Source organism: Phlebotomus papatasi, chromosome 2 (assembly GCF_024763615.1).
Source record: "Phlebotomus papatasi isolate M1 chromosome 2, Ppap_2.1, whole genome shotgun sequence".
Taxonomy (NCBI): Eukaryota; Metazoa; Arthropoda; class Insecta; order Diptera; family Psychodidae; genus Phlebotomus; species Phlebotomus papatasi.
This window is the reverse complement of record NC_077223.1, coordinates 49,788,931-49,812,162: the sequence shown is the minus strand read 5'-3', so window position 1 is coordinate 49,812,162 and position 23,232 is coordinate 49,788,931. Positions and strand designations below refer to the sequence as shown.

At 32.6% G+C, this 23,232-nt stretch overlaps 2 protein-coding genes across 2 annotated transcripts; one reads left to right on the top strand and one right to left on the bottom strand.

Moving 5' to 3' along the window:
- Positions 1 to 46: 46 nt before the first annotated feature.
- On the bottom strand, positions 47 to 14,767 carry LOC129801497 (uncharacterized). Its single transcript, XM_055846605.1, has 7 exons — positions 14,551 to 14,767; positions 14,360 to 14,489; positions 14,088 to 14,232; positions 13,413 to 14,015; positions 10,140 to 10,491; positions 441 to 547; positions 47 to 362 (listed from the first exon to the last, which is right to left on the bottom strand). The coding sequence occupies exons 1-7, from the start codon at positions 14,637 to 14,639 to the stop codon at positions 112 to 114; spliced, it is 1,677 nt and encodes a 558-aa protein (XP_055702580.1). The 5' UTR covers positions 14,640 to 14,767; the 3' UTR covers positions 47 to 111.
- Positions 4,119 to 10,148, top strand: LOC129801519 (leucine-rich repeat-containing protein 15-like). The gene is made up of 2 exons (XM_055846682.1): positions 4,119 to 5,634; positions 9,867 to 10,148. Exons 1-2 carry the CDS (start codon positions 4,234 to 4,236, stop codon positions 10,128 to 10,130), a joined length of 1,665 nt encoding a protein of 554 aa, XP_055702657.1. The 5' UTR covers positions 4,119 to 4,233; the 3' UTR covers positions 10,131 to 10,148.
- Positions 14,768 to 23,232: the final 8,465 nt, after the last annotated feature.

Below are 23,232 nucleotides of genomic sequence, written 5' to 3'. Positions count from 1 at the left end.
AAAATAGAACACTTTTTATTGAAAATCAGTATTAAAAACAAGCGAATTGAGAATAGAATGCATGTAATAAAAATGTAAATAAATTTCTAGTCGAAAAAGAAACAAATTTCATTATTCACTTTCCGCTATTTGACGATAGTGCAACATGAATTCCGTTTCGTATTCCTTGTAAGTATGTCCGTTAACTTTCTTTTCAGGTGGCACATAATTTCTCATTGGATTATCTATCAAAAAGTCGCAGCATCTTTGGCCATCATTGAGCAAATCACCAATTTGTGTCCCAAGTATTTCCGTTTGCGACAGGATATTCTTAATAGAAACTTCACTTCTGAGGATATTTTGAGCGAAGTTTTTACAATCTCCTAGAAATTTTAACACAATAAACAAAAAAAATCAATCGATGATTTCACAAAACAAAAGGGAAATGCAATAAAATATACCTTCTGTGATAGGCAATGATATGTCAAGATCATCTGGTGGTGGTATTTTCTCGATCATTACTAAATTCTCATTTCCATCCTCAAGTTCATCAGATCCTGCAGGACATCTGCAAAAAAAAATTATATTTTAGAATTAAGATAAAAGAGAATTATTGATAATATTTAAATAAAAGGATTACGGTAGGCGTAATTCTTTCATTACAAATTTTATTGACAAAATCGAAAAAATATAAATAGGGGAGACTGGAGCAAAAAGTCACAAAAAGGATATTTTATTTTTTTACAAGCTACTCGAGCGCTTCAAAAATTTCTAATTAACGCAGTTTTATAGGAAATTTACCGCTCTACAATTTTGTGAAAGTAATTTTCCTCTATTTTGTAAGGAAATACATTTATCGAGCTGTTTTCTAAAAGATAATCTTGTGACCATTCTCAAAAATGCTGGGGCAAATAGTACCAGGCATGGAACATTATCACAATTTGATTTGCTTTATAACGGGCTTCCGTAAATTAAAAAAAAAACCTAGATAACATATTTTCAAAAGAAATTTATTCATCTACACCTTTGTAAAACAGTGCTTTCTCTATCTGAACGGGAAAAGCTCTTTTTAAGCGAATTTTAGAAAAAAACACAAAAGACTGCAAATCGGTTGACCAATGCAAACAACAAGCGGCGAGACATGATAATAACGTTTCTTTTCGCCATGAGACATCAGAAATTGCTTCGGTTTTTCTTACTTTTTGCTCCATACGTTTTGTTACTTTTTACCCCAAGTGGTCATTTTTAATAAAAAGAATTTCTAGAGAAAAGAATCTTTGTAAAATTCTAAAATAGATAGCGGCTTCGTATTCAAAGAATCCAAATCATTTAGGAAATATTAACTAGTGCATCTATTAAAAAAATGATATCTGCTATAAGGAAATTATTTCAAAAATAGGGCTAAAAATTTCAAAATTTTTTATTTTCTAAATTCCTTGTTCGAATTCTAAGAAACTTACGACATTGAAGAAGGTCAACCGAGGCTATCTGGGAAAAAAAATTTTAAGTTGCTATCTTTTTTATCTTTGATGATATTGAATTTTGAAATTTTCGATTTGTAACTTTTTGCCCCAGTCTCCCCTACTCAGGAAACCCCCTATAAGTGACCCAAGGATTGTTGTTAACATGTACATCGTTTTCCCCACCCCTCCCCTTCTCCTACGCGTCCTGCGATGTTTTTCTTTTTTGGATATTTTTTAAATTTAAAGATTATCCAAGCGGACATTTTGTCTTTATACGAAAATCCCGTTGAATCATTTTATGGCAAAAGATCCGAATACAATCGTTGTTTGGGATTGTTGGAAAGATCTTGGAATTTCCGATAAAACTGAACCGGTTCCAATCAGTTATGAACCGGTTCATAACCGATAAGTAATTCTTGTCCGAAAATCAATCTTATTACTCTTAAAACTATTTTGTGGAATCTTTTGAGTGATTTGAATCGGTTTAACCCTTTAAGGACAACTGGGTCACCCGTGACCCATAGAGAAAATAATTTTTCCTGACTACCTGAAGTTATTTCTTTCTAATGTTTTTACCAAATCACAAAGTAGAAAGATGTAGGAATCTAGAATATTTTTTGCAAATCTACAGCTACTTGCTATATAAAAAATATTTAAGCCCAAAAATTACGAATTTTCAAATTTTCACAATGGTGCTTGAATTTTAATATTTTTAATATTTCTAATTTTTTTTAAGCAAAAACTTCTTGGGACTAGAAATTGTAATAACTATACATAATATTTCTCAACAAAGTAAAAATTATAGTTTATTGGTATTTTCAGGAAAGCTTTATAATTTTCATGGGTCATATATGACCCAATCGTCCATAAAGGTAAAAAAATACCGAATGGATTTTCCAAGTTTTGAGGTCAGAATGTTTCATGTTTTTGTTTATGTGTGCGCAAAATAGTTAATTATTCGTGTAATTTTGTGTGATAATATCATTTAGCTGAGATTTCCCAGTGAAATACTGACTGAAGCAGGTAATATTTTGATAATTTATAAAATAATTCTACGTAAATGTTGTAAATTCATAACTTTTTACTCTTGTAGATGACTTCAAAAAAGGAAAAAAAAAACATTTCAAGATCAATGACCACGAAATCATCCACATAATGCCCAGACGACAATTTTGTCCTGAACGAAAGCGACAAAATATACTTGGAATAAGACGTGGATGAAGTGTACTTTGAAGTTTCATCGAGAACGCATCAACGCCGGAAGAACTCCCGGATTCACAGCAATGTGCAACTACGTCTGAAATTCGCAGAGACAACTAACATTGCACCTACCCATTACCATGAAACAGGTTTTGAAGAAAACTGAGGAAAGGCGCAGATGCACATGGTGCTATTAGAAAAAAGGATTATAAGACCAATTGTATTTGTGAGGCATGCGACATTTGTGGAACTCAGAGGCAAGATGACACATATCCTATGCTTTAGCCATAGGATATGTGTCATTTTGCCTCTGAGCTCCACATTTATCTCTGTGTTACCAGTACCCGAAATTGTTTCGATTAATATCATAAAAATAAAAAAATGAATTAAACATTAATACATTTTTATGATAAAAATTATTGTTTTTGTTGTGTACCACTCTTTAAGATTCACAAAAATAACAAAAATAACTGAGCAAACGAGTAGACTCGTCGTCTGGAAAATTTTATGCTTTTTTACCTTTATGGACGATTGGGTCATATATGACCCATAGTTTTCCAGGACTTCTAGGGATAGGAAAATTTTTTTCTAACCATAAATCTGTTACTTAGGCTAATATATCGAGGGAAAATTGATTTCATTGAATTTCGCTCAGCGGAAAGCTTCTCGTCCTTACAGGGTTAAATCAGGTGAGAACCGGAAAACGGTAAATGAAGCGAAAGTACTTTTTCGAGGTATAGCATATAAGTCACCAGTTGGAGCACATCGCAAAGCCTTTACTCCTATTTTTAAATTTAAATCAATCTCGGCCTTGCCATCATATAATTTATCTCGACAAACAATTTCTCAAGCTAAATACGTCCAGATAAGAAGGCTCAATTCCGTTTATAAATAGAAGAAAAGAGCCCATTTGAAAGCTGCCCCAATTCAAACGCGTCCCACTTCCCCTTATTTAAGACTTAATCTCTGAAACACTTTGTATATGAATAAATACAATTTTTGTTTTAATATTAGTACTATTCCTCTGTAGATGACTTTTACATGAATATCAATATTACCAATGCATTAATAAAAATTGATAATAGGGTTCATTTATTGCTGTCTTTATAATACAAAAAATGCAGTAGGGGGAAATGGCGAATTTTTGAATTGGGGTGTCTAAAAATGGTCTTTTTTCAATTTTTAAAAGGCTTATCATAATGTAATTTAGCTTCACGACTTATTTGTCGAATAAAATTGCATTATGGTATGATCCAGTTCCATTTAAAAATAGAAGAAAAAAAGCCTTATTTCAAAGGTACGCTAATGCAAAGGTGTCCGACTTCCCCCTATAAAATCTATAAGTAATCTGAGTGAACGAAACGATCTACAAGTTTAAGATGTTAACTCTTTGTATTATTTACTAACAATTTAATATAAAAACCAGTTTAATGACATCATCAATGAACTCCCCACACTAAATCACAATTCATGTGCCTCTTCTGAGGAAGTATTTGTATAAATGTATTATTAAAAATCTCTTTTGAACTTGTCGTGGCCCGTGGTATACACTTGTAGATATCTCGTGATCTTTGTAGTCTTTTAATTTGAAATGTTGTGCTCAAAAGTGGTTTTTTTCGCATTTATAATTCATTATGGATTCATTATCAAAGTGCATTGTAATTCGTGTAAAGAGGAATATGAACTTAGTATCACATGTAATTCCTTTGAGGATCTCTTCAACTATCCAGAACCTGAGAAACAAGAATCCGTCACAGTGACAGGCGAAAATTCGGAAGGTGCCAGCAAAAATAATATGGACGTATTCATATGCGATGAGCCAATGTTTGAGAAATTCTCATCTGTAACAACTCTCACATTGAATAATGCTCGAGTACTTCATATCAGCAGTGATTGTTTTACAGGCATGAACGCCCTAAGGGCAATTTATATTGAACGAAATGAGCTCACGGCAATTGAAATGGATACATTCCGGACAGCAAATGGAAATGAGCTACGTGCAATTTTTCTCAATAACAACCACATTATTAAGATCGATTTTTCAGACATTAATTTGCCCGAACTAACACAATTTGAGGCTTACAGCAATCGTGTGAAATATGTTCGATTGAAATCTGAAAATTTACCTAAAGTGTCCAATATGTACTTAGGATCGAATCACATATCGAAATTCAAAATTGAAAGTCATTCAATGGGAAAATTGGATTTATCCGAAAATAGGATTAAAACATTCCAAGGTTCAGATCTTGTCCTACCTAATTTGTATTTAATCTACCTGAACGACAATCTTTTGTCCACCATAACACCGGATATGATTGAAAATATGCCGAATTTGCAAAGTTTATACCTTGCACATAATCTTCTACATTCTGTATCCTTTCCCAGTTTGAAAAAGGCCAATTATGTGGATTTGAGGTATAATCGCATTAAAACAATGGATAATGTTAATCTAACGACATTTGGGCAGGATTATGGTCTTCTGTTTGACTCAAACAAGGTCTTCCAAATGGAAAGTCAACCACCTTTTGAGAATCTCAAAACATTCACCTGTGACTCATGCTATATTCACATTATTGAACCCCTATTCTTTGCTGACACATTCAAAAAACTTACAAACTTAGCATTAACATCAAATTACCTAACTACTGCAAACATTTTCAAGGCTTATGAAGATGATCTTATATTGGACAATATTGCATTATCCTACAATAAAATAAAGAAAATTGGAAAGAAAGATTTCTCACGACTTTCCGAACTGAAATCCTTGCAATTGGACAATAATGATATTGCTGTAATTGCAGAAGGTGCTTTTGATAAACTGATAAAGCTCGAATCACTTTTACTATCAAACAACATAATATTTCAATTGCAACCGAATCTTTTTGATAAAACTCATGCTTTGCAAGTTCTCAGCATTAGTGGCAACAATATGGCCTTCTTTCCAATTCCTGGATGGGAAGAATCAACTGGAGAAATTCTTATTACTAACAATGTAAGTTGATAGCAATTTTTTTTTTTAATTTATGTTTCAGGGCACTGTGTCAAGTGATATAGAGTACTCGTTCTATAATTGAAGGGTTCCGAGTTCGAATCCTTTTCCTTTTCTAATATCATTCTACAGAGACCAGAAGGATAATCCATCCAGTACGAAAATAATTTTGAGTCATATTTCTAAGGACACGAAACAAAAGAGTAGTAAAAAATTATATTTAATCCTATTAACCAAATATAATCTTTTGCTGCTGATTTGTTTTTTTTTTTTGCCTTTAGAAGAATGAGTAAAAAGTTATTTTCTTACTGGTGGATGACCCGCTTGTCCTCAAAGGGTTGAAGGTGTTCGAATTGAATTCAGTAAATTTCACTGCACTTGGAGTAATGTTACCTATATCTATAAATATCGCTTACAAGATCTTAAAAAATCCAAAAATATTGTAAAATTAATGGTTCCGGCACACCTTTTAGATCAGGAAAATTTCATGAAGTCAAAATTCGACTCCCTTTCTTTCTCACACGCTTTGCATATGTCTATCTCATATGCTCGTACTCTTCTTCTTCTTTTAAACATCACACCAAATTTAATTTAGCTCAATCGAATTTAAAGCGAATTTCGACTTTACGAAATTTAAACGTAAAATTTAAGAAATTTAAGAAAAATAACGTTTTGAATTTCGGGAACCTTGAGGGTACTCAATGGGTCAAGTGGTAGAGCACTCGCTCTATGATGCAAGTGTCCCGGATTCGAAATCCCCTTTGGGTCACCAGGAGTTTTTCTGGCGTTAAAGGTGTTCGATCGAAATGTATCCAGTGAGCTTCACTGCACTTGAATCCACGGACATGGGACTGACAAGGAAGGCCTAGTTTCATCATAGAATGTTGTGCGAGCATTATTATTATTATTATTATTGAGCCCACTCCACGCCCAGCCCCAAACTCCGGTTCGTAGCTGACTAAAATCGAAAACCAAGATCTCGAAAGCTAAAATCCAGAACGGCAAATTCTCGAAAATCCAGAATCCCGATGAGACAAAATCCTGATCGGGTTGAAATCCTCAACGCCAAAATTCCGAATGCCAAAATCCCAAAATCCGAAAACCAAGATCCCGAATGTCAAAATCCTAAAACGGACGTAATTATACGAAGGATCAAGTGTAGAATAATTTCCCGAAATACAAAAAATTTCTTTTTGTCTCCAATAAGCGCGGGTGAAATCGTATGCGTAGTTATGGCATTATTAATTCGCGATTTTAATTTTACGACATTTTGGCTTTTCGAGATTTTAGCGTTCGGGACTTTGGTTTTTTGGGATTTTTGTTTTTTGAGATTTTAGCTCTCGAGATTTTGACTTTTGGAATTTTGGATTTTCGGGATTTTGGCCTTCGAGATTTTGGCGTTCGGGATATTCGTTTTAGGAATTCTGGCTTTTTGAGATTTTGGCTTTCGGGATAATCGATTTCGGAGTTTTGAGGGATTCGAGATTTTGATTTTTGGAATTTTGGAGTTCGAAATTTAGGCTTTCGGGATTTTGACCTGGACCCCCCCCTCCGGTTCTATAGTAACAACCAATAATACCACCAATTTTTGGAAACTTTATGGTCTAAACTAGACCATTCTAAAATTTGATTTATTTGTGTGATGTGAATTTTTTGAACTAAAAGTACAAGAATTTAGGTCAAAATATTAATTAGAACCGAAAGCCATTCAATTTTATTCAACTTGGCTCCTTATAGCTCAGGTTAGGGGTGTCCAATGCACTTAAGTTTTTCTTGTTTGATAGATATAAAGTGCAGATAATACATACTAAAATTTCAGCTAGATCTATGCTATGAGACGGAGCTAGTTAACTTAGAAAATTTTCATTATAATAATAAAGCGGTTTTAGCGGTGGTTTTACGAACATCCGATGTTAGAATGAGGTAAGGCACTTCACGAGAACGCTCTCATAATTAAAACCAAAGCTAGAGCCATTTTAAAACAGATATTTTGACTTTCCCTAGCTCGGGTACGGGGGGTCGGGGTCCTAAATTTTATTTAATTAATATTCCTATGGCTAGGAGCCATAGGAGCTGAATCATTGAGAAATCAAAAATTGCGTCTTGGGGTGTAATATTTACCTTTGTCAAAATCTGTCTTATTTTGGGAGTTATCAAGGGGTTGTATGGGCGAAAATGATTAGAAAACATCATATTTTCTCTTCTTTTTTCGACATAAAATTCTTTTTATTTTAACTTGAGTTCTTAAATAAAAGTACAACATTTAAACTATATTTTCCAAAATTTTCATTTAAAAATCTTTAAAATTCAGCCGTTGCGATTTGATTTTCGGGGATTTATTTTGAAAAAAACATGCTTTTCCGTGGACAAGATTTCTCACAAGAGTGTATTCATCAGAAATCAAAAAAAAATAATATCTCTTATTAGCTGAAGAGTTGAACTTATACTCGAACGGTAGAATTTTTTTTAAATGCAATTTGGATTTTTGGTAGAATTTTATACAAAAAAAATATACAATTTTAGGCGTATTTTACACCATGTTTTGTCTTGTAAAATAAGTTGTGATCAAGATAAAAAAAATCTACATTTCAAGTATGAGTTTAACTCATCAGCTAACAAGAAATATTAGGTTTTTGACGTCCGAGACTCTGAAAAATCTTGTCCACCGGAAACTGCAATTTTTTTTAGAAACTGTCTCCAAAAATCAGGTCCCAACGGATGAATTGTTGAAATTTTGAAATGAAAATTTCAGAAAATATAGTTAAAATGTTATAGGGTAAATTAAGCTAATTCAAAACCTGCTTCAAATGGAAATTTTTCGCTACTCCAAATGGAAACATCATTGTTTTCACGATAAATACAGTACTAAATTATTATATTTATATATTTTCTATACCACAGTTTCATTATTTAGTTAATTTTGCTCCAAATAAAGCGAAAATCCATTCATATTCACAAATTTTAATTTGTTAATTTCTCAGAAAAATTAAAAATGTACCTTTTCACCATCGAATTTTTCATCGATCGACCATGTTTTCCAATGAAGAACACAATAAGGTAACTGTTGTTTATTCGTTTTGTTTAACTTTTATGTCATATTTCTGGCTAATTTTAGTTAAATTAAGTGCTAATCTTTATTGTTAACGGTACGCGAAGTTTTCAAATGAAATAGTTACCTATTTCGTGAACAAAAAAGGTTTTTTCTGAAGTTTCTGCAAATGCTTCAATAGGAAACCCCGGAATCATGATTTTTTGGAGAAAGTTTCTTATTGTTTTAGATGGGAAAGGAGAAGAGACCAGGAATAAGAACAAATCCTGTACTCAGGAGCAACTCAACAAGGTTTTTGAAGCCTTTCGTCGTGGTTTCACTTACACTGTTTGTCTCCAATTAGAAAATTTCCTTGTCTCCATTTGGAGTAATTTGTTTCCAATAGAAGCGTATTTTTCTTATATTTAAGAAGTTATCAAATTATATCTAAAGAATTTTCACTAAACAGTAACATTCTAGAAGAGTCAAGGAGCAAATTCATGTAATTCTCTTCAGAAAAAATATGAACTTAATGTGTTGAACCTTCTGTCAAAGTTAAAGCGTCTGGAAATGGTTTTGAATTAGGACATTTACCCTAATTTTATATGCTTAAAACCTCGAATTAATTTTTTGTTAATTATATTGAAAAAAGATGTCAAGAAAATATGCTGTTTTTTTCTTAGAATGCGCGACCCACTTAAACTCTGGAAAGAAAAAAGCCCGCGAATTCCGTCCAGTGACACAAAAAAATTGCATACTCACAGGAGAGGTCTTTGGAATAAGTTACGGAAACATACTGATGTATGCAAAATATTTTCGACGCCAATTTTTCAGCTTATTTTCAGCGCCAACGGTTCATAAGAAATGTATTTCAAATTTAGAGTGTGAAAAAATATTTGCATACATTTAGGGGCTTTCAAAAATTATTTTATAAATGATCTCCCAATAGTAGGCAATTCATATCAAATTCTTTCAATCCGTTTTCACTTAAGCCGGAACTTCCTGCATACGTGAGTGTGTTAAGAATCTCACCTAATAGGAGGTAGGTTATGCATAATACACAGGTTAAACGTAAAGAAATTAAGTGCCACAAGATTTCTATTTGCAGCAAATACATATTTACAAAAATTATGACTGTACGTTAGAAAATTAGTGTTAAAAGGAAAAAATAAAAGCAAAAATAAAATAGTTAAAATTTTCTTTTCAGACCCTGAACAACTTAAACACCCTAAATATCCAGAAAAACCCTCTACAATGTAAATGCGTAGAATTGATTTATTATTGGGCCAAGAAGAATAACGTATACTTGAGAATTGATGATGACAGCGTGAGAAATGGCATTAAACCTGCGTGCATAGTTAATGATCAAGGATGTAAGACAGACGTTGGAAAGGACTACATTAAGGACTACTGGCACTTATTTAACGATATGAAAATTAAAAATATTCTTGGAGAAGATGATGAGGAATAAAGTACTCACTTCTGAAATGTTGCATCCACAATACATCTATTCGCTCTCAAGGTCCTTATGCTATCTTTCTTCTTATCATCGTGTGCAATTTGCTTCTTCAATCCAACAATCTGCGATCGTAGAAGTCGGACAACGTTCTTCAGCTTCAAAGGAGTTTGCTTCGAGATGGCAATGCTCGTTTCAACATTTTTGACTTCCGATAGAAACTTTTCGCGAGAATCTCGCACATCTTTGACCACTTTTTCATGCTGAAGTGTTATCCAATCTTCCAGAGAGCAATTCTGATACTTATTGTATTCACTTTCCAATAGCGCGATTTTTCCCTGATATACCGCATTCAACACCAATGTCTTTAGATAATCTAAAATTATACGTTTTTATTAAAAAAAAAAAAACAGAATTGGTTTTGTGTACCGTCTTTGCGGGTGACTTTGTATTTTTTTTCGCTATTTTTCAACTTTACCCTATAAAAGTGGATAGACAAAATGAAAGGAGGGAGATAAGTAAGTAAAATTATTTGTATTCAGTTGTTGGTGAATGGATTTTGTGCCACTAGGATTTATTTTATAAAATTTTACTATGCTAAAAAATTAAGAAAAAAGGCTTGCATTTGGGATAAGATGCGGGTGACTTTGAATCCTTTGCACTTTTTGATAAATATAAAAAAAATCAACAATTTTTAATAATAAACGACAATGAAGGTCTTCACATCTGAGAGTAAGATGCACGAGATCTACAAGATAGCATGGTAGCCATCTTGATTTTACGTTTCTCTCCGCCATTTTGATTAACTTTATGAATAAATGTCCAAACCCAAAACTCGTCTGATTGGGTTGAAATTTTAGTATGTTCTATCTGGTGTCAAGACCTTTTCAGAACATATCTATATTCCAATCTACTTCAAGTATTTACCTAGATACAGAGGTTAAAAGTTTAAAATTTTGAAATATTCATATTTTGCCGGTGTTTATTTTTTAAATTTTGAATCTTTGAGACCTAAACGAAATGTCTAAGTACTAAAATGATTGAGGCTTTGATTTCACATATTTATTTACTTTTATATTATTAAAAAAATATAAACGAAAAATTCATATATTTATTATTTTATTTTTTATCTCTGCAACAACAGTTTTCTAGATCCTCAAATAATATGCTATTATAAGCAAAAACATTATTTTTCTTATAATTTGTTTGATAGCGCTGTCTTTTTGTAATGGTTTTAATAAAGGAACTGCCCCTTAGTTTTATTCATGAAAATGTCAGAATATTGAATTTGGAGCCCTTATATCCAGACAATCCTGCAACTTAGGTCGGATTATACATATGTTCTGAAAAGGTCTGGACAGCAACTAGAACATATTAAAATTTCAGCATAATCGGCCTAATTTTAGGTTTTGACAGTTATTCAAAATGGTGGACAGAAATGTCAAATCAAAATGGCGACCACACCATCTTGTAGATCTCGGGGATTTTATCTTAAGACCCCTTATAATTAGATTATTTTACTGCTCGAACTGAAAGAGAGAGCAGTTAAATAATCGACTTTTTTTTAATTTGTCACCGTTCTAGAGCTTAAACGATGAGAGATATCAAGTTCCGGTTTTCGGAGAGCCCCAATAATAAAACAATATCTGTAGAGCTAGACGTTTTTTTTAAACTTCCCCTCACCGCCTCCAATTGGTTTTTGTTTTTTTTTCGAAAGCGGCTCCTACGATTTCTTTTATTTTTGGATTTGTTTTGTAGGTGGTCCAAGCGAATATTTCGTCCAAACACATACCTATGACTTCAAAAATTCGCCATCTTGGATTTTGATGGTCAAAGTTCAAACCACTTTGGAGGGCTTATTTTTCAACCGATTTGGTTAAATTTGGATTTTTTGGAAAGGTCTTGAACTTTCCAACCCGTTTGCATCGGACGCAATCGGTAATCCCGATAGTACCCGTAAATGAGCAATCTTTTTTAAATATTCTTTTTTTTCTATCCGTAAAATTGTTACCCATCTAGAGGCGAAACAGTAAGAGATACGAACTTCGGATCTTCAGGCAATCCCCCCATAAGACGGCCCAAGGAACATTATTATGATTTTTATTTTCCCCCAACCCCTCTACATCCACTCCAAAACCATGTTTTATTGGTTTTTCTCGAAAGCGGCTCCTACGATTTTTTTTTTAATTTTTGGTTATGTTTTAGACGTTTTAGAGGTGATCCAAGCGAATATTTCGTCCCAACATTCCTATGACCTAAAAAAATCACCATCTTGGATTTTGATGGTCAAAGTTCAAACCACTTTGGAGAGCTTATTTTTCAACAGATTTGATTAAATTTGGATTTTTTGGAAAGGTCTTGAAATTTCTAACCCGATAAATTTTGTAATGTTATCAATATAATTTATAGATAAATCATTGATGAAAAAAAAGAATAAATTTAGAAAATTTACTGCTCGGAAACCGCTTTTGGAATTAGACCTTCCGATAACTTTTTAACAAAGCCATTTTTCATTACACATAAAAGGATCTTTTTAAGGATCCTTGTACGTTTTTTGGTATATGACATTTCCCTACATACTTTTACATAGACTAGAGTCAAGGGGTAACTCATTTCCATTTTTTCTGACAAGGGTTTCTGGTTTCTCGAGTTTCGCAATGCAATTTTTGGGTTTCTCGGGTTTCGCGATGCAGAGAATGGGTTTCTCGGGTTTCGCGATGCAATTTTTGGGTTTTTCGGGTTTCGCGATGCAATTTTTGGGTTTCTCGGGTTTCGCGATGCAGACAGTGGGTTTCTCGGGTTTCGCGAAGCGTTTCTCGGACAATTAACGAGGGTTTCTCAATATGAGTTACCCCTTGACTAGAGTGCTAGAATAAGTGCTAGAATTATTACGAACAGCAGAGTGCAAATGCAAAGTCACCCGTAACGACGTACTTAATGTGCGATTCCTTATTAAATTTTGTTACACACCTTATTTTTTGTTTTTAGTAATATTGCATTGTATTTTCTATGCCATTTTTATATAAGGTAAAGTGCCCTCGAGTCGACCGGTTCCTCAATTCGACCGGTAGACTTATTTATTCAATTTATTTATATTTGCACTAATATTTGGCGTATGATCTAACATTAATAGGTCAATTATTCCATAAATAAATACGAATCAGTGACAATTTTATAGAAATTCACCATTAAAACATTCAAATATTTGACCACCCGGTCGACTCGAGGGTACTTTACCTTAGGTAATTTTTTCTGTGTGACTCAATTTATTGTATTAAAATAAAAGAAAATACTCACTTAAGATATACTGCGGACTGAAGTGATATATTTTATTAGACAGTGTGACTTGAAAGGTGTTGTAGTCGCTGATGTAATTTTTAGTAGCAGCTTCCAACTTTGCATTGTAATATTTAATGTGAATTAGAAGTCTTAACCGATTGACCAGAAAGTCGTTCAAGCCAATATTGTATTCACGAAGAGGATTTTTCTTCTTACTTAAAATTTTTCTATTTTCTTCTAAAATACTTTTTGTTGATCCCATCAAAGATTTTAATTTTTGAAGTATCTCAATGCAAATCACGGAATTGGGATAGCCTTTTAAAATTTCAGAAATATCAGTCCATAAAACCGTTTTAAAATCCTCTTCATTTTCCGATTTTTCCTCATTTGCCATTGATTCGGTGTAGTACTTTTCTAAGCGAGTACTTAATTGTTTTACAGGCACTGTGCCATTATAAACATCCTTGCTACTTGGTAATGGACTCATAGCATAATCACAATCATCTAAAGACTTCATAACATCTTTTATTTGATCGCTCAATGTCAAGTAATTCACTTCATGTAAATGCATTTTTGTAATATTCTCCTTTACTTTCCCTTTTTGCTTTTGTTTTAAAGCATCTGTAAAGGATATAAGGATAATAACAGGATTATAAAGAACAAGCAAATTAAAAATTGAATTATTATTTGTACCCTTTACAGCTAGTTGCTGCATTGTGCATTCATAATCGCTTTTCAATTCTTCAATAGTATTTTCCATCCTTTTTATATCCCTTCTTGTAGAATTTAATTTATCATACTGCCAATATTCCCAAGATATTTCTCTTTTGTCTGCAATCTACCAGTAATTATTTTATTGAAATTTCAAAAACAGAAATCTCTATGAAACATATGTTTCATAGTCAGAAATTTCATCTGTGTTTCATCTCGAAACGTAAACGTCCATGAAACATAACCAAACTCACCAAGAAATTCCACTTCTTTATTTTGCAGAGATCTACCCGTAAATTCTTTTGTCGAATGATCTGGACCTCTGTTGCAGCCTTAAAACGTTCCTTAATATCCTTAAGCGGAAGCATTTGAGCTCGATTCGTTCTTTAAGGAATAAAATTGACTTATGTTCCAATGGTCAAACAACAACATTATAAACACTTACTTTTTTATCTTATTTTCGCTAGGAATTAGATTAGTTGGGCATCCTACACTAATTAGCCACTCTATAAACTGTCTCACGTCATTTTCCATCCTTTTAAGAATGTTTTAGTTATCAATTTTTTGGAATAAGATGATATTATTGTCAAGTGGTGATTTTTTTTTGGAATAAAATGAGGAGAGAAGATACCAAACAAAAAACGCTTTCTAAACAAAACACCACAGTGATGTTTTACTATACATTTACAAAAATTCAAAATCAAAACCGGTTCGTCGGTTTTTTTTCTACACTGAAAAAATCTTGATATCTTGATCGTAACTTTGCAGCAACTGATTAATAATTTTATGAATATGAAAAACATTCTTAATTAATTTTTAAGAATAATAAGATTAATAATAATAATTAAGATTAATAATTTTATGAATATGAAAAACATTTTTAATCGGTAAATTAGAAAATTTTGAAGATAAATATCTCAAAATGGTAAGTAAAACCCCATTTTAGTCATCATTATAGTCAAAGAACTCCATATAAAAAAAAAACAACTCGCCGGGGGGTAGATTATAGTATTATGGCCAGGGCACAATAACTTTTGTTTTGTAAATATGTTTTTGAAATTTCAATGAGAGTGAATGAAATGTAGATCTAGTCATCTCGCTCTCTCTCATAGGAAATTTTGAAAACATGTTTATAAACAAAAGTTATTGTGCGTTGGTCATTATAAAATATTAAAATTATTCATTTTTATTTAATTTTTATTTTTACTTGTCATTTTTATCAAAATATTGCACGATCTCTTTTATAGCATTTAATGAATTTATCAATAGTTTTAAGAAAAAATAAATAAAAACTACATAAGGGAGACCGGGGCAGATTAGCCAATAAATTAAATTTTTCACTTGCGTATAATTTGTATTAAAATGTTTGCATCGTGCTGACAAATACTTCAATAAATAGGAAGGGAAGTGTAATTTTGGAATAAACAACCTACAGTGGTGGAAATAAGTATAATTCCACCCCTTAATCCTTTAAGAAACTTAACAAAAAAAAGAAATGTAGAAAAAAATTCAAACGTAGACCATAACGTTCTTTCATGCCAACATAAAAAATCGAAATTATGATTTTTTATTCTAAGTATTTTCAGAAATATAATAGAATTTTGATTTTTAGGCTGGAAATAAGTATAGTTCCATTCAATAAATTGAGCGCTAGTGTATTTATTTTTGACCAAATTTAGGTTAATATCTTTCAATAATTTCATTTTTAACTATAATTAATAAATTAAGTTCCATTTCCTAAAGTTATGCATTAATTTTTGCCGAAATATCGTAGGAAAAATGTTTAATAAACTAAAATAAAGGGAAAATTAAAGTGTTGGTGGATATGGATCTTAGGAACTAAGAAAAATGACTAGGTTCTGTCATATAATTGTCAAATTTGTCAATATATCCGCCATACATGCCTCTTGACTCTTTCGCGTCTTTAGGGTAATGTCATGACTCGGGGAAAAAAGTTTTTTTTTGGGTATTTACATTAATTGAAATCTATCTGTTCATGCACGACATCATAATAGAAGGATGTAAGATTCTTGGCTCATTTTCTCAAGACTCCAGTTAGATTTCAATTAATGTAAATAGCCAAAAAGAAACTTTTTTTCCCGGGTCATATATGACCCTAAAGACGCGAAAGAGTTAATGTTCCCCAAGGGTCAAAATTCTTCTGTTGTTAGAGGCCAAATAAGCTTTTTGTCTCTTACAGTGTTGCTTTTCAGTGGAAAAAAGAACTTTTCAACCGAAATTTGATTGTAAAATTGATGCTTTCTGTTTAGCCTGGTTATGTCCTGATGCTTTTATCCCAAAATGGCATTGTCATATCGTTACAGAAGTCCCCTACAAAAGCGTTTGTACTCCAGACGGGACGGACCGGACGGTCGAAAATTAATTTCTGGCGCATACTTAAAACGTCAAAACATGTAAAACGGTCGGATTTCACCTGGAGCCACAAAAAGTGAAATTGTAAAATGTAAAGAATCTCAGCTAAAAAAATTGGATGGTATTTTAGACAAATAATTCTAGTCCTAGTTTACTACCTCAAAAGATTATTAGAAAATATTAGCTTCCATTGAAATATTCCCTAAGAATCTTTACTATTTTATAATTTTTTAGATTTTTAACGAAACCTGATGCTAAAATTAAACAGAGAGATAACTAGAATTTAATTTGAAGGCCGTAAAATTTAATGTGTTTTATAGACTGATCTGCTCCTTTTGAAGTGTACAAAATTCTCTATACTGTAGCACAAATGCTACAGGCCCCACACCTGAACATGCTGGAGCACCCTTTATCGCTAGCTTTCCGGAATTGAGCCCCATTACCCATACCAAGACAGCCACGAATCTGTCGTCCTCCTCGCTTTGCTGGTGACGATCGACTGAGAATCCGATTCGATTGTGCCTTCGGAATATCTCGTCGAATGCTCACAACCCCATCTAGCGGAACTACAGCGATATCGTAATTTGAGGTTAGCCGCGTTAAAACACCCCTCAGAGTTACCACCTCAGCTAAACAGTGAAAGATACCGTGGGCTAGTCTTCGTTATAACGGACTTTCGCCCTCTCCAACTCCTCTAGATTCAACAGTCCTACTACAATATAATTCTGAAATATATGAAAAATTGAAAAATCTTCAAAATCTTCAAAAATGCATCGTGAGCACTTATTCATTTTTGACATATTTGTATTATTATTCAATTAGTTGTATTCAATTCAATTACAATTAGAATTTTGCAAGCGTATATACATATATATATATATATATATATATATATATATATATATATATATATATATATATATATTCATAAAACCACATCCTGGATAAATGCATATAATGTGTTCTTACCAGTCGTGAATCATGCATAAATACGACACTCTTATTTGAAGGATTTGAAATCATTGCGAATGAATTCTTTAGGTCAAGGGTTGAAAATTCTTTCTTGCCTTCGTGGATGAGTATGACGCAAACATAAACATCAATGGGTATACTCTATCCCCTCCATCCTCTATAGTACATCTTTCCGATCACTTTTTAAAAAACAAATCTTGGTTAATTAGATAAAATAAGATTGAGCAGAAATTAAATAATTACTAACCCCAGCTAATAACCAGTAAAATTTAACATTAACATTTGGAACATCTTGACGTCACATCCGGTTAATATAATCGGCATGAGGGGCATGAGGTTAAAATTAGCTATAGCATATACATCAGTAACGTAAACGGGATTAGTGAATTTTCCCACATTATACATATATATATAATGTGGCTAAATGCATTTATAATAAAGATTCCTCCTGAATACTGCGTTATTTCAAATAGTTAATTTTCATATGGAAATAATGGTCCGCCCTTGAGGCCTAAGTGTCAAGGATGCACTGTTGTGCAGTAGCCCAAGCCCAACCCATTTTATTGGAACAAGTACTTTTCACGACATTTTTATTTTTTTAGAGTGCAGCATGTGTCCAAATAGACTTCAAATTGGATAATACTTAGTATTTTTAACCATATTGATCATCATCTATATTTAAGATATTAATTGAATAACTTTTAAATTTTAACTTCTTACCATCCTTCCATTACCATAGTGTTGCAATTTCTATGTTATACCTATTTTTCTGATATAATGACGGTGTTACCGGCATTCGATGAATTATTAAGAATTAAACCAAGGACTTGGAAAGACGCAAATCGCCTCAATGAAACGTGAAACAAACATCATATTCTACAATTCCACCAGGACGCAAATCCGAATGTTCAACTCTTACATAATAATCATAACGGAATTGGTCTGAATGTGGAGCAACATGGGATGCTGGATCGATACTCTTCCTCAAAACTAGGCCCCGCGTAGGTATGACGTCACAGGACTTGTTTAGTGTGATGATGACGAAAGTAGGTCACCGAACCTTATTGCGACATGCCAAGTGAATAAGCAAGAGGCAGGAGATGGCACCATGAATGGGTGAATGAGAAGGATATGGTGGCAGCGTCACGGACGTTGCCATTCTATAGAACGGAAAGTAGGTCTCAATGGTTCGTTCACACATTTTCCTCACCTCTCTCACCGCACTCGAGGGTTACGGGACTTGGTGGGATTGCGCAAGGGGCGCAAGGACTCGCTATATTTATTGAGACGAAATCCCTGTGGAAGGATGGAAGTATTCGAATAATTTTATGGCAAGGGACATTCAGTGAATACTTACTATATTCCTTATGGGATTTAAAAATCATTCTAAACTCTTTCCTACTCATTTTTCAAATAATTCAGTTTCTTTTGCTTTTGTTTTGTCTTTTGAACAGTTTTTTTTATTTTTACAAAATAGTTTTATTAATTATATATCCAAGGACGTGTAATTTGCAAATTTAACACTTTTACTGAAAAAAAATCTTTTAGATCCGTTTATTTATTATACAAAAGAAAAACAAAAGTTACGGAAACTTACCATTATTTTACAATAAATTTTAATTTAAGTAATTTTTATCGCTTTCTGGATTATTTTATTCTAGTGTGAATTCTTAGATATTAAAATAATAAAAGTTCTTTTGCAGTTGTATTAAAAAAAAATTATTTGATTTTATGAATAGGTTTTCAGTAATTTTCCAAAACTTTAATTATCAAATATTTATATCAATTAATACTAATTTTATTTGGCTATCGATTTGTAGTTTCTCTTAAAATGTTCACTCACTTCACTTATCATAAAATCTTCAAAAATATAAGTTTCTTGGCTATAAAAATATATAATATTTTAAGATTCGGAAACAAAGATCCGTAGTGATTTGAGAGCAAGTTCTTAAGGGTCTTATCAAACTAGGAATTTCACAATTTAATTTTAAATTCAATTGAGCTAATTGAGCATTAAAAGAATTCTAGAATATGCTTGAAAATTCTCACAGCCAGGACACATTTTGAAAGAAATTTGCTCAATTTTAAATAGTGCCACGGAAGTTTTGATTGTGAATGACTCCGGAAAATCTGTGATAGTATTTAAAATGTCTTATAAGTCACTTATGTGTCACTTATAGAAAGGTTTGTATAGGCAAGGGGGCTCAAGAAACTCTTATACAGTCTTGTTGAAAATCTGTATGAAGTAATCCCAACTGCGATTTCTTGACGCAAAAAAATTTCCTTCGCTTCTTTGGAAGAACTCAGCAAATAACTCCCGATACTGAAGCTTCACTCGCGTACAAGTTTATCACTAATCACTGTACTTATCTTATTTTTTTGGCCACAAATAATAACTAATTATGAGTGAATAGATTTAATAAGAACAATTTGGTTCAAAAGGCTACTTGTTTAACTTCAATAAAATTGAAATGAATGAGCAAATTTAACATTTTAATTTGCTGAATTTAAATTTAAATGAGCAACCACATTTATGCTATTTTGGCATGTTTAAAGATATTTTGGTAAGCCAAGTATTAGTTTATAGATAGACAGATAATTTTATTCATCACAATGTTTTAGAAGTACAAATAAATAAACATTCAATATAGTATGTAGTTTTTTCTGCGGCCACCACCGTCTTAGTGTTGATGACCAACCTCCAGAGTGAAAACGGTAGAAAACTCTTTCACAGGTTGTATATGCCAGTCGTGAATCAAACATGAATAAATAAATCATGATATGTACAAAACTCTATATATCAATTATATCAATATATAAGCGAAAATCTATCAATTGAAATGATAATGCAAAACAACACATAGGAACAATTCATCTAAAAATTAAATTGAATTTACAAATTGAAAAAAACCCAGTGTGATAGCACAGTGAAAATTCTAGTGTGATAGGAAAGTAATATTCCGTTTTCTAGCTGATTTTTTTTTTATTAATGAACTATTAGAATTTTGTATGAGAGATGGTAAATTTTACTACTATCCTAATTTTCTCGGTTTTTTTTTTTTTGAGGATATAAAATTTGATGATGTTTCAAAATGGCGGAATTATGGTGGGAAACGTGGGAAATGGATCTGATATAACCATATCATGCCGTTTACCCCATATTTAGCCTTTACTAAAAATCTATTCGATCTCTCCTAGGGTGTAAATAGATTCAAGTTAATCCACGAGAATATTTAGCCTGCAAAATTTGACAGTAAAGGACTAAGTAAAGAAAATGTATGCAAAGGACCTTTAATGATCCTAAGTGCTCAATCAATGACAGCTTAGGATAACATTTACAGTAGACTCTCGCTCAATCGGCTCCTTTACAATCGGGCGAAAATTTTTTTTGACAATTTTCACGTTTAATTATGACGCTAATTTTCTCAAATTTGCTGTAGTTCTTCCTATTTTATCAAGATCCTTTATAATTGAGCGCATTTTGAGGAATTAAAAAGGCTTTGACGCCCAAATCTATTGATAAACCGGATGACATTTTGCCTCAAATGCCCATTTGAGAGAGAGTCTACTGTACTGTCAATTTTTTACAGGTTAATTTTTCTTGAGGATCAACCTAAGTCTATTTGGACCCTTATGTTCTCTCACTAAGCGTTTGTAATACTCCTTAAAAACGGCGAACAGAACAGCCAGATGGCCGGAAAATCGATTTTCAGCTTCGTAACCTATGAGTGTCAGAGGTCAGAAAGCGGATACATACAAAGTTTGGACTCGATCTGACGAGGTGAGATTTCATCTCGAGTCCCAAAAGCTGATATTGTAAAAAATCTCATCTAAAAAATGGGTGAAGTGAATATCAAACTGAATAAGCAAGTACGTGATCTGATAACGTCATACTTTTCCCCTCGTCATTGCAGAATTTAATACATATATCGTAACCTACTATAAAATTTGCAAGTAAACTTTTCAGGGATAAAGCAATGTGAAAGGTTATGAAAAATTATATATAAATATCAATATATATGCTATATTATATTTTCAACATTGAGCATTTATACGCAGTGTAATTCTATTGGATTTCCGTTTTTGGTAATACAATATTGTATTTTTCGACTAATGATTATTCTAAATTATTTTTTCCCTCCACTTTTCTTATCACTCATTTATATTAGATTTTTCCTGGAAAATTTTGCAACAATGAGTTACTGCATTTTGCTAGTAATTATGTTTATGGAAACACATGTAGCGTCAGAGACTTGTACAAACATCTCTAAATCGCCCACCATTTCACCTCTTCCTCTTCATTTCACCAACCTTTTGTTCTCTACTATTGCTGGCTTCAGTGTCTCGTGCACCTATAAATATTTTTCCATTCACCCTGGTGTACTGTATCGTGAGTGGATAAACAGTTTCTGCTATATTTTAATTCGATGTCTTTCTATATAGTAGAGAGGAACACGTGCAATTTGCGTTGACCAAGAAAATTTCACTAGAAATTCATTAAGATTCTCTTTCATGTAATTAAATGACAAATTAATTGATATGGATTCCTTAACTTGTGATTCTTAACATCACGTGCCTTGATTTCTTGATGTTACCATGTGACTAAATATACACACATATGTAATGTTCTTCTAATTCACAAATGGCATTGCAAAAAAATGGGAAAATTCTGAATTTGAGAAGTAGAAATCTTAAATCAACACTTGAAATTATTGCGTCAAAAATTCACCTTGCACAATAGTGAAAACATGATTTCATATGGGAACGTGAGCAAGTTCTAGTATGGTGTAACTTCAGTGACTCAAGACATGAGACATTCACGAATACTCACGTTTATCTTGCTGAATTTTCCTGCGTTTGATCTAATTGCTTTACAACGTGCAATTCTTGTGTAAATTCTGGAAAAAGTTCATCAATGCATAGACTTGACAGAGGAAGAAGAACTATGATTATGCAATGAGTATGTTATCTTGGGATTTTCAGCACTAAGACCTCTGAACTTTCTATGGAACTTCTTTTCTTTTGGTCAAGATGATTTTGTTGTAGTACCTCTTTCAGTACTTCACAACAATCACAACAGCAATATCAACAATGAATACTTAATCTTAAAGCCAAGGGGGTGACGTCACCTCTGAAAAGTGCGACCAGTTTTAGTGTAAATTTTCTCCTGTTTTCGTACACATTTCACGAGATATCTCCAAAACTACGTAGGTTGCCAATTTGGGGTTTTCGGTTGCCTTTTCGTTATTAAATTGGCTTTTATTTTGTATTAGTATTATTTGCTAATTCATTCTACAATGACAGAAAACAGCTAATAAACTCAAAATTTTTTTCGGCGCGCTAGAAACATATGGAAAACAGGAAACCTCATGCCCCTGCTTAAAGCAGTCTTCAGACTACAGGTTTAACCCAGTTCCCGAAGGTCTCAAAATCCTAAATAGCGAGCAATTTTGTTGACGTTGGGAACCTCATATGTCACTTATATTTAATAATCCAATCTTAAGTCAAATTTTGCCACAAAATCTTAACTGATAATAAATTAGAGCAGGTAAGCCATATGGCTAAGCCCTAAACACACTTACGACTTAATCCAATAGACGACTTAGTGGAAACTGATGGAAATTAAGTTTACTCATTATTTCAAATATAATTATGCTAAGCTGTCTCTTGGCTAATCCTCAGGTCTGTCAAGGCCCTTAGATCTGAAGCCCGTATAACCAGACAAATTTTTAAATTTAATTTCATCAAAATTAATATATATTTAATCCAAAGAAAAGAGTGG